Consider the following 12,759-nt stretch of genomic DNA (forward strand, 5'->3'; position numbering starts at 1 on the left):
ATTCTCACCACAGTTTGTTGCCAAAATGCGCGCATACGTTGCTACGTCATCATTGTATACAAACAGTAAAAGGGTCTGCCTAAATGTAAAACTTGTTACACCAAAACTGGCTACTGTCACAAAGGACAAAAAAAAGACAAGTTTTTTTTTCTTGTTATTATTATAATGAACATCTGATGTAGTTAAGGAAACAAATACATCAGATCCAAAAAATTAAATAAGCTACTGTATGCCAATGCCATCCTTCCTAAATGATAAGGGTGCTCTGATCAGGATTTTTGGAGCTGATCACATGAAGCAGTATCTGCCGATCTGATCACAGATACTGACCTATTTGAAGCCTTCTTTTTATCATATCGAATTATTTATAGGGAATTTTACAGACATTCATTCAGGGAATTGATTATTTCTTTCAGGTGACTCTTTTGTTATACATTATCTCACCTAAATCTTTGATTATGCAGTGCATTTTTGTTTTTAAAGACATTTTTTTCAGGTAGGTCTAACATTAGTATTGAGGTAAGAAATTTAATAAATAATCAAATGTAAATTGGTCTTCCCTGAATAAATTAGATTAATCCTTACAAAAGTGGCAAAAGCTAGTCCTTACTAAAAAAAAAAATAGGCTACTTAACAATAAATGCAAATGATAAACTTTAGTGACGATGCGACACTACTTCGATTGTGCAAGTGGCAAATCTTGTGTCAACTGCGCATCTCGATTTTAGTTGCAGATGCGATGCGCTGATGTGAAGCCATTTGCCCACTTTGAGAGAGAGAGAGAGAGAGAGAGAGCACGCGGTGATTCACTCGCTCTGTTTGTGAACTTGCGTCTCACAGAAAGTTTTCAAATGACTTCTTAAGTTATTTAATCCAGAATATGAATTGTACCTCACCTTCAGCATTATAATAATTTTTCCTGTGCCGGAAAGAGAATGAGACTGTGCCACTGCATGTCGTGCCCTCGCTCTCACGGCAGGCGCGCGTCGTTGTGTCGTCAGCATGTGATCGGTTTATGAGATCCGCCTTTTTAGAGACCGCCGATCAATCATCCCAAAGTGATTATCGGCCGATTGAGATCGGTTGCCGATCGATCGGAACACCCCTAATTTGTATACACTGCTGTGAGACATGCTGTGATTGGCTGACATCTTTGCATATGACATAGCTAGTATTACTTGTTTAACTCTTTCAAAAACTTTTTGCATGTTTTTACTATTACTATTGTTGGTTATAGCATTATATTTAATTATATGGCATTATATTTAGGTCTGTTACATTATATTTAGATCGTGGCATGAAAGATTGCATTGATGAGCATTGTAGCCAATCACAGACATGTTGAGCTCATGAATGCTGTGATCTTGTCATCACAACTCGATTTCTGCACACTAACGAATGCTTTCATCATAACTAACACAATGTAAATAAGAGATTAGTTGATTTTTACGGGAGTTTTGGTGCGTGTCCAGAACTCAGTCACTGATAAACTCGCGCTGGCATCTCCAGCGATTGTAAAGGGAGTGTTCTTTGATCGCTTTCTGTGTATAATTTGATCACTATTATTTTACATATTATTAATCACTATTAACCATATTATTTTCATCCTACTAAGAGAAACAATTTGAAGGTAAGCGTTTAGTCACTGTTTTGATTTACTGACACACAGACAAAGAACATCTGACTGTACATGAATCATTACATATCAGAAATCACTGGTCTCAGATCAGGCGTTAGAATTAACACGGTTACTTACATTATTGTCAAGTCCATATTTACATTTACATTTATGCATTTAGCAGACGCTTTTAACCAAAGTGACTTACAACTCAGGATCCGTCAAGAAGAGGCGAAGAAAACCCAAAAAGTGCCCTAAATACCAAGATTTGTATACTACTCAGAGTAGCAAAAACCAGAAAAAGGGAAGAAAAGAAAAATAGAGGAGGAAGAGTTTAGTGGGTTTTTTTTGGTTTTTTTTATGATAAGAGTAAATGCTCATCAATCAATCAATCAATCAACTTTATTTATATAGCGCTTTTACAATCACGATTGTGTCAAAGCAGCTTCATAGTGTCAAACAGGATAATATTGCGACAAAATTAGATTTGGCTGTACAGTCGTACTGGAGAAAACAGTGATGTTATCAGCTTATTTTGATTTATCATACAGCGACAATGTTGGCAGATCAGTATTATAGTTTATAGAATTCAATAAGACCTAATTCATACATTTTATTTGTATAATAAGTTGAATAACTTAGATCATAATTTTAGTGTCCCCATGAAAGAAATGAGTTTTTACCTGTCTTTTAAATGAAGCGAGTGATTCTGTCGTGCGTATATAAGATTTTCCATATGATAAGAGTCTGTTTGCAAAGCCTGTGCCGAAACTGTGACTGATTTCCCAAAAAAACATTCCTAACATTAGGATCCTTTGGCAGGTAATGTTATTTTTAGTGCAGTGATCCTGTATCGCTCTTCTTCTCTCCTCATCATCTCACTAACACTCCAGTGGGCGGGGCTAAAGGTGTGATGATGAAGTAGGCGTTGATCTTCTCCTGCAGAGGCGGTCTTTCACCGATTGGCTCATTCCACTATGAGTCGTTCTCTGGGCTTGGTTACAATAAAAGCTGTTTTTGGACTAACAAGGAAGTGTTCAGTTCTGAAACTTACAGTATATTCTTATGATGACCTCGTATATGTCAAAAGCTCAAGGAAATTTAGATTTCTCAATTTATGACCCCTTTAAAGGTGTTGTATGTATTTTTTTGATTGTACTAAAACATAAACACCATAATACCATACTAAAAATACCATAATACAGGGAGTGCAGAATTATTAGGCAAATGAGTATTTTGACCACATCATCCTCGTTATGCATGTTGTCTTACTCCAAGCTGTATAGGCTGGAAAGCCTACTACCAATTAAGCATATTAGGTGATGTGCATCACTGTAATGAGAAGGGGTGTGGTCTAATGACATCAACACCCTATATCAGGTGTGCATAATTATTAGGCAACTTCCTTTTCTTTGGCAAAATGGGCCAAAAGAAGGACTTGACAGACTCAGAAATGTCAAAAATAGTGAGATATATTGCAGAGGGATGCAGCAGTCTTAAAATAGCCAAGCTTCTGAAGCGTGATCATCAAACAATCACAGGGTCGCAAGAAGCCTGTGGAAAAACCAAGGCGCAAAATAACTGCCCGTGAACTGAGAAAAGTCAAGCGTGCAGCTGCCAAGATGCCACTTGCCACCAGCTTGGCCATATTTCAGAGCTGCAACATCACTGGAGTGCCCAAAAGCACAAGGTGTGCAATACTCAGAGACATGGCCAAGGTAAGAAAGGCAGAAAGTCGACCACCACTGAACAAGACACACAAGCTGAAACGTCAAGACTGGGCCAAGAAATATCTCAAGACTGATTTTTCTAAGGTTTTATGGACTGATGAAATGAGAGTGAGTCTTGATGGGCCAGATGGATGGGCCCGTGGCTGGATTGGTAAAGGGCAGAGAGCTCCAGTCCGACTCAGACGCCAGCGAGGTGGAGGTGGAGTACTGGTTTGGGCTGGTATCATCAAAGATGAGCTTGTGGGGCCTTTTCGGGTTGAGGATGGAGTCAAGCTCAACTCCCAGTCCAGTTTCTGGAAGACACCTTCTTCAAGCAGTGGTACAGGAAGAAGTCTGCATCCTTCAAGAAAAACATGATTTTCATGCAGGACAATGCTCCATCACACGCGTCCAAGTACTCCACAGCGTGGCTGGCAAGAAAGGGTATAAAAGAAGAAAATCTAATGATATGGCCTCCTTGTTCACCTGATCTGAAGCCCATTGAGAACCTGTGGTCCATCATCAAATGTGCGATTTACAAGGAGGGAAAACAGTACACCTCTCTGAACAGTGTCTGGGAGGCTGTGGTTGCTGCTGCACGCAATGTTGATGATGAACAGATCAAAACACTGACAGAATCCATGGATGGCAGGCTTTTGAGTGTCCTGGCAAAGAAAGGTGGCTATATTGGTCACTGATTTGTTTTTGTTTGGTTTTTGAATGTCAGAAATGTATATTTGTGAATGTTGAGATGTTATATTGGTTTCACTGGTAAAAAATAAATAATTGAAAGGGGTATAAATTTGTTTTTTGTTAAGTTGCCTAATAATTATGCACAGTAATAGTCACCTGCACACACAGATATCCCCCTAAAATAGCTAAAACCAAAAACTAAAACTTCCAAAAATATTCAGCTTTGATATTAATGAGTTTTTTGTGTTCATTGAGAACATGGTTGTTGTTCAATAATAAAATTAATCCTCAAAAATACAACTTGCCTAATAATTCTGCACTCCCTGTATGTTTGTAGATATTTAGAAAACATGCTGAGTTAAAATGCACATTTCTCTGAAATACAATGCTACAGCCAGTTCGACTTGAAATATGTGTTCCTTGTCAGAATGTATATTTTTGTTTTGATCTGCGTGACTCCGCCCACTGCCAATTCATCCAATAGTATTTTGACACACTGAGTTGGCAGTTAGAGGAAAACACTTCCCATTGTATCCATGGAAGACCTCAAACAAACTAGGTTAGAGATGATAGATTCTGCCTGAATTAAAAAGCCTTGGCATCCATCTAAATATCTCTATGAACGGGAGCATATTAAGTAAGGGATAATGTACATCCAGACTGTTATCACAGAATAAACCTGATCAGGCATCACCCTTGCGTCACCCTGAATGGGTTTATTCTGCGATAACAACTGGCTTGATGTACATTATCCCACTTATTACACGGCTTCTTACCACATTAGTGTGTGTGTGTGTGTGTGTGTGTGTGTGTGTGTGTGTGTGTGTGTGTGTGTGTGTGTGTGTGTGTGTGTGTGTGTGTGTGTGTGTGTGTGTGTGTGTGTGTGTGTGTGTGTGTGTGTGTGTGTGTGTGTGTGTGTGTGTGCGCGAAAGGGGGTCAAACACAGTATTAGTAATGGTGTTCCTAATAATCCTTTATGTGAGTGTGTGTATATATAGATCATTACTAATACTCTGTTTGACCCCCTTCGCCTTCAGAACTGCCTTAATTCTACGTGGCATTGATTCAAAAAGGTGCTGAAAGCATTCTTTAGAAATGCTGGCCCATATTGATAGGAGAGCATCTTGCAGTTGATGGAGATTTGTGGGATGCACATCCAGGGCACGAAGCTCCCGTTCCACCACATCCACATTGAGATCTGGTGACTGTAGCGGCCATTTTAGTACAGTCAACTCATTGTCATGTTCAAGAAACCAATTTGAAATGATTCGAGCTTTGTGGCATGGTGCATTATCCTGCTGGGAAGTAGCCATCAGAGGATGGGTACATGGTGGTCATAAAGAGATGGACATGGTCAGAAACATTTCTCAGGTACGCCGTGGCATTTAAACGATGCCCAATTGGCACTAAGGGGCCTAAAGTGTGACAAGAAAACATCCCCCACACCATTACACCACCACCACCACTTAACAAGGCATGATGGATCCATGTTCTCATTCTGTCTACGCTAAATTCTGACTCTACCATCTGAATGTCTCAACAGAAATCGAGACTCATCAGACCAGGCAACACATGTGCAAATTGTAGCCTCTATTTCCTATTTGTACAGGAGATGAGTGGTACCCGGTGGGGTCTTCTGCTGTTGTAGCCCATCCGCCTCAAGGTTGTGTGTGTTGTGGCTTCACAAATGCTTTGCTGCATACCGCGGTTGTAACGAGTGGTTATTTCAGTCAAAGTTGCTCTTCTATCAGCTTGAATCAGTCGGCCCATTCTCCTCTGACCTCTAGCATCAACAAGGCATTTTCCCCCACAGGACTGCCGCATACTGGATGTTTTTCCCTTTTCACACCATTCTTTGTAAAACTAGAAATGGTTTTGCGTAAAATGCCAGTAACAGAGCAGATTCTGAAATACTCAGACCGGCCCATCTAGCGCCAACAAACATGCCATGCTCAAAATTGCTTAAATCACCTTTCTTTCCCTTTCTGACATTTAGTTTGGAGTTCAGGAGATTGTCTTGACCAGGACCACACCATATATATATATATATATATATATATATATATATATCTCATCAAGGCTTTTATCAAGGTTTTTATTTGTAAACAATTAAAGGTTCAGTGTGTAAATTTTAGCAGCATGTAGTGGTGAGGTTGTGAATTGCAACCACCCACCGCTCACCTCTCCCTTTCTAAGCACATAGAAAAGCTACGATGGCGGACACAGGACAAAAATGTCTTTGTCGGTGAGAGCAGAGTTTAGCTAGCTCTCTATAGAGCAGTTTGTCCGATTAGGGCCATTGTAGAAACGTGACGGAGCAAAATGGCAACTTTACTGTAAGGGGACCCGAGGTGTGTGTAGATAGAAATGAATCATTCTATGATAATAAAAACATATTATATATGGTCTTTATACACCACTGATATAGGTATGTATATTAAATTGCATTTCTGTCAATAGATCCTCCTAAATACTACACACTGCACCTTTAATGCTACGGGACACAGGTGATCACTTAGAAACGTCAATTTTAGAGTCAATTTGCCCAATGCACATTAGATAGGGGGGTGAAAGTGCTGTTCCTCTTAGTTGGTAAAACATGAATTTGTTGAAACAACCAATAATAAAATGTGACATTTTGTATGTTTGCCTCATATTCATCTTTTATTCATATTTACAGATGTCTTGACTCCACAGCGAGCACGGTTCACCTTGAACACTGTTGAAATAAACTTATAGGGATTGGGTGAAACAGTTTAGTCATTTTAGAGTAGCGCTTAAAGAGCCGAGTTTAAATCTGTGAATTCCTGCATCACCATTGTGCTCCAGGGCAAGACATTCAACAGCTGGTTACTCCGGAGAACCGTCCCATGTGGTACGCAGACCGAGAGTTGCCTCGGATAAGTCGTTCTCCATGCTCCCTGCTCCATGTCCTCAGGCGTTTTTGTTTTGTTTAATATGACCGTGTGGAACAATGATCCTGGTGCACCTACCCTCCCAATTACACTCACGTATGACACTGTGCACCATGGCGGCGTGTATTCAATCACCTTCTCGTCTTTTGTCTTTACAGACGGTCTCCTGAGCGAGGGCGAATTTCTGGAAATCACAGAAATCAAGCGGCATCAAGCAGAGGATTTTGAATGCATCACCAATAACGGTGTGGCGCCGCCAGACACACGCCGCGTCAAGGTCACAGTCAACTGTAAGTCGAGTCTTCAGGAACACACATTGACATCCTAATGAGATCGTTGAGACTCTGTGAGGGTGTAATGGAAACATAAATTGAATTGCTGTCAGCCGTCTATAGAATTAAACTATCTTTACATCATCTCCACGGGGTTGTAAAGAACCTGAGTAACATCACTTCATTACTGTACTTAAAGGGTAACTAAACCCCTGTTCACAGCCTAACTCCGCCCTCTGGCAATATTTGAAAAATGCTGCAAAAGTGGGCAGAGCCCAGCGGAGACTGAGGGGACGAGACGAGGGCGGGGCTGACCGGGGGGGCGTGCACCTGAGACCCGTAGTGACAACTTGTTTGACAGTTGTCAGACTCGCAAAGATGGATAGTGACTGGAGTGACAACAGCAGCTTTGCAACAGAGCGGTCATCTAAAGTAGAGGACTTTTCTCCACCACCTTCACCTGAAGTGGAGGAGGGTGAAATGTCTGTAGACACAGAGCCTTATCAATCGAGCCGCTGGCTCAAACTGCGTTAACTCCCGATGCCGACGATGCTCCTTCATTCATCCATTCATTCATTCATTCTAGCGAAGCAGCAGCGCAAGAGAGAATGAGATCACTAACTAATCTATGAACACTGAACAGCCATATCCTTATACTGAATGCCAGGGTTTGTCTGAAAGCGTCTGAAGTATGAGAATTATCTGTAGACATGACGGGTGGCAAACATATCAGAAGAAAAGCTTAACATGTACTTACAACTGCATTATTTATCTGTATTTTCTTCATTAGGATGTTGAAAGCAAGTGACGAGAGTTTCATTCATAATGGTTCTCTACTTTTATGTAACATGAGCGCTCATACTGGACTGAAGCCGTCCTCATCATGTGATAAAGGGAAAACATTTCTTAGGGCGTGGTGAGCTCGTGCCAGGGGCGTGGATAGTGAGCCGTTGGAAGTACCATCCTACGTCACGAAGCACCACAAGGTCCAATAGGAAAATTCGACTGCAGTAGCCTCCGTTCAACCTTAAGAGGGCAGCACTAAGACGTTTTTACACCATATATTATAATATTAAAACACTTTATACCCAAATGTCAAAATATTTACTCTAATCAATAAACAGCATTAATAAAGCCACAGTCTTACAGATCATTAACTAAAAAAAGTTGGTTTAGGGTTTAGTTACCCTTTAAAGTGTCAATCTCTGAACAAATGATACACATTAGTTTAACAGAAAGAATAAATGCATAGTTACTTTATTGTCCACTCTTCTTTTAATTTTTGGTCTACATTGTCTGTTGTGGGTATCAGAATAATTCATGGTCAAACGTAACTACTGCTGTATAGCCCTTATTTGCACATATATTACATTTGAGGAAGACATGATGAAATATGTGCGCATACACAGTGCTGGTTCGTGTTTGGAGCACTAGAGCAGTGGTTCACAACCTCCCATAAAATAAATGATAATGAAGAAAATTATTCGTAGCGTCACTTCTGGAAGGTCACGTTAGTCAAGCTGGCATCAGCTGACTGTCAGCTGATCACGTCTACCTATAGGAATATGACGTCTATCAAAGCATACACATATAATCTCCTTCAGTATTATCAGATGCTATCGCGTTCTCCGGAGCTAATCAGCCTCCTCCATCCCCAGCTCCTCCTCTCGTCCAGTCAGGATTTGGCATTCTGATTCCCCCTGAATTTTATAACATGATATTTATGTCATAATATTATGACATTAATGATATCTGCAATGCATTATGTTGGTTCTGTTCTGTTTACCCTAAGGGGGGTTATTGCTGCTCTTATCCATGCTAGGCTGCATAATGTGCAGGGAGCTCTTACCCAGAACAGAGCCATAGCGCCAACTCAAACTATATGCTAATTGTCAATCTTCTTTGACAATAATGAATAATCCTAGATTCCTTATTATCTGAATTGCACATTAAATGTTCAATTAACTTGTTAAAGTTTACAACTGCACAGCACAAGCTGAATAAAAATCCAGTCTCTGTCTGTGGGTGGCACTTATGGAACAGCAGAAATATATTTTTAAAAGTTATTTCACTCAGCGGCCATCTTTGAAACGCCTCTCGGGTGTGCAAGTGCAGCTCCTCTTGTTCGCCAAGCTTATGATTAAAAATATCATATCCTATTTGAAATCACCAATGAAATCTGACAACAACTGTCTTATAAATTTTTTTTTCTAAACGCTTGAATCATGACAAAAAAAAATTCAGCCTGAAGTAAACGAATGCGCATACGCAGTCCTAAAGAACACTGCTTGTTTCTATAGCAACCGGAGCTTCTAACAGCAGCTGCAGTGATGCAATGCCTTTACTAATCAACAATTGGCTCTTTCATTTAGAAGGCGGGGCTTATTCACCATATATGGGCGTCACACTTTCTCCCATTCATAAGTAACCGGAATGCACCGTCTTCATGAATCTAAACTCTTTTAAACACTACACGTTACACAGAGGGAAGAAGATGTAAAGAAAATGCCATCAAAACTTTTCTTAAGACAGTCAGTTCCCTTCAGAGATGCACATTCACAGAAATCATTCATATAATTTCCCTTAGCAATCAGGTTGTAAAACTAGGGATGTCCCGATCAGGTTTTTTTGCCCTCGAGTCCGAGTCCGAGTTATTTGATTTTGAGTATCTGGCGATACCGAGTCCCGACCCGATACTTCTATAGTACATAAAAAAAGAATAAAGAAGAGCGAAAAAAACAATCCAGGATGTTCCTTATTTTTTATTTAATTCACCTTATTTTAACATTCAACAACTCTGTTAACAAATAGAGCACTTCTGTGAGGTAGCTTGAACAATCAAGTAATAAATAACATAAATTCTCCACTTTTGGATTTTAGTGCAACAGTAAATATAAAAAAAGTCCGGGACCGGAGTTGCGCAGTAGAGAGCAGGAAGTACAACGGCGATATCAAAAGCTCGCCCACACTCTTACAGATGCAGAACAATTAATTATGTTGGTGTGAAATAAACAGTAATGGAAATGTAGAAATTCAATTAAAGAAAACAATCTCACACACCCCGTTTTTATAGCATCAAATAACTAACTAAAACTAAACTTATTTAAAAAACAAACACTTGAAATGAAATCATCGTGATGATAACTGACATAAACTAACTTTGGGAACAAAATATTTGAAGTGTAATTTTATTGTTGCCTTGCGTCCATTAGAAAACACGGAGGTGCGGCTATACTGGGACCGGCCACCGGGGGGCGATCGAGGCTTCAGTATCTGAGAGGGCTGCAGGCTTGATTTAAAAAACAAAAAGTGCCGTCATGCTGCACGCGTTGCTGTTTATGTGTGGAATTAAAAGGGTCTAACTCTGTGCCACCGCATAACTATTGATGTGTTAAAAAAAATAATGAGAATATACATATATATCTGAGTCCTGATCGGGAGGTAACGTCAAACGAAACAAAACCTTGCGCTGTGTCTGTGTGAGACTGTTCCTTACTTTGCTTAATACTGGACAGAATTAACAGTGAAAAGAAACAGATGAAGCAGAGGTGAACGAAAAGAAGAGTCATTGGATTAAAAGAGTTCATTCTTATGAAAATACAGAGAAAAGCTCAGAGACTGATGATGTAGACATGTACTCTCCAGCCACAGCAGCCAATCACAACTCACAATTCACGCATATATTACCTTTTTCATGCCCTTGGCTTTGCTTTTTAAATCAGAACAAAAAAGCTCCAAGAAATGGAAAACAAAATATCCACTTACCCTTAATTATAAACATAATGAGTGCTATTGTTTCCATTGATGTGCATCCTGTACATACTGTATCTGTTAACATCTCAAATAATGTGTTTTAGAGTGTCATGGCCCTTTAAGTGTTATTTCAGTGAGAAGCATAGAAACTCAATTACATTTCCAGGACAAAAATCATTGAATTTTTTATGCTTTATGTAGATCTTCAAAGTGCATACAATACCATTCAAAAGTTTGGGGTCAGTAATGTTTTTTTTTTGTGTGTGTAAAGAAATGAATGATTATATTCACCAAGGACTCTTAATCAAAACGCCAGTAAATACATTTATAATGTTACAAAAGATTTCTATTTCAAATAAATGCCTTTTGAACTTTTGGTTCATAAAAAGTTATTAAAAACTGCATCACGGTTTCATCAAATATATGAAGCAGCTGATTTCAGCATTGATAATTAATAATCATATTAGAATGATTTAGAAGAATCATGTGACACTGAAAACTGGAGTAATCATATACTTATTCATAAATACGTTTTAAATTATAGAGGACACATGCTTTAAAATAAATCATAATAATGAATAAAAAACAATAGAATAAGAAATTATTAATTTTAAGTGTCAAACAACTATAAAATTAGCTGAAGAGTCACAATAAAAGAAATAATAATAAATATAGCTGCAAGCAGCCATTATCGGGGCCAAGCGCAAAGAAGAAGACAAGACATGCCAGCATGGCTGGAAGTCTCAAGCCAACTGCAACAATGAGCCATTAAGGACCTATTAAGTTGATTTTAGGCAAAATAGCAGTCAAATTTTAAATACAGTCAATAATAATGGTTTAATGGTTTATCACTTTCGACCAATAGGTGTCACTGTTACGAAACTGATGTGGTTTAGTCAGATTGAGATGACAATGACACATGCAAAGTTTGGTGTCAATATGTCAAAGCATTGCAGAGATACAGCCTCAAGAGTAATTTTTGCATCATGGCTCAACTCTGTTGCAGTGGTATATGAAAACTGTTTTGTCTATCAATCCGAAATCCATAACTATTTGTCAGCATGGTCTGAAGACGATACGGATCAATTTTGGTGAAAATCGGACAAACGGTCTAGGATGAGTTTGAAAAAGTAGGTTTTTAACAAATAACAAGACGGAGGACAGATAGGTTTGCAAAATATGGCACAATTGGTATCCATGTTCTCGGCATGAGCCATTGACTGTATTATGACCAGTCTCATTACAATGGGTTAATTTAATCAAAAGTTATTCGCATTTCTGTACATTTTATTACAACTTTTGACCACAAGGTGGCGCTACCCCGAAACTTTTTGAGTATCTTCAGGACATGGAGCGGAAGACACATACCGAGTTTTGTAACGATACGCTAATGCATTCTTAAATTATAGCATTAGCATTTTAAACCATAATACTGCATTGAAGTCAATGGGAATTTCATGTTTTGTTTTATTATAGCGCCACCAAGAGGCACAATCCCACCAATTTTTTTATGTGTCCTCATAGTGAGCCCATACATATGTGTGTCAAGTTTGGTGAAAATATCTCATTTTGTTTTGGAGTTATAGACATTTATATGAAAAAACACGTAAAAAAGGACTGACACCTGACTTTGATTGGATTTTACTACCCCTTACTATCAATATTTTGAGATTTGGGCATTAGCGTATAGCTATCGACCTATGTTTCCGAACTTCTGAGGCTGGTTTCGTCTCGATCGGACTAGCGGTTTCGAAGATATCAGCAAATGTTTTTTAAGCACTAAATTACAACTCTGCGCA

At 39.0% G+C, this 12,759-nt stretch overlaps 1 protein-coding gene across 2 annotated transcripts in view; it reads left to right on the plus strand.

The window, feature by feature from the left end:
• iglon5 (IgLON family member 5) overlaps positions 1–12,759 on the plus strand; it is a 342,705-nt gene that overhangs the window by 282,491 nt on the left and 47,455 nt on the right. For both annotated transcript variants that reach the window (XM_067447821.1, XM_067447820.1), the window contains exon 5: positions 7,094–7,225. In XM_067447821.1, the coding sequence (XP_067303922.1) occupies positions 7,094–7,225 (132 nt within the window). The remainder of the gene's footprint in view (positions 1–7,093; positions 7,226–12,759) is intronic.

Source organism: Pseudorasbora parva, chromosome 7, assembly GCF_024679245.1.
Source record: "Pseudorasbora parva isolate DD20220531a chromosome 7, ASM2467924v1, whole genome shotgun sequence".
NCBI classification, from domain to species: domain Eukaryota; kingdom Metazoa; phylum Chordata; class Actinopteri; order Cypriniformes; family Gobionidae; genus Pseudorasbora; species Pseudorasbora parva.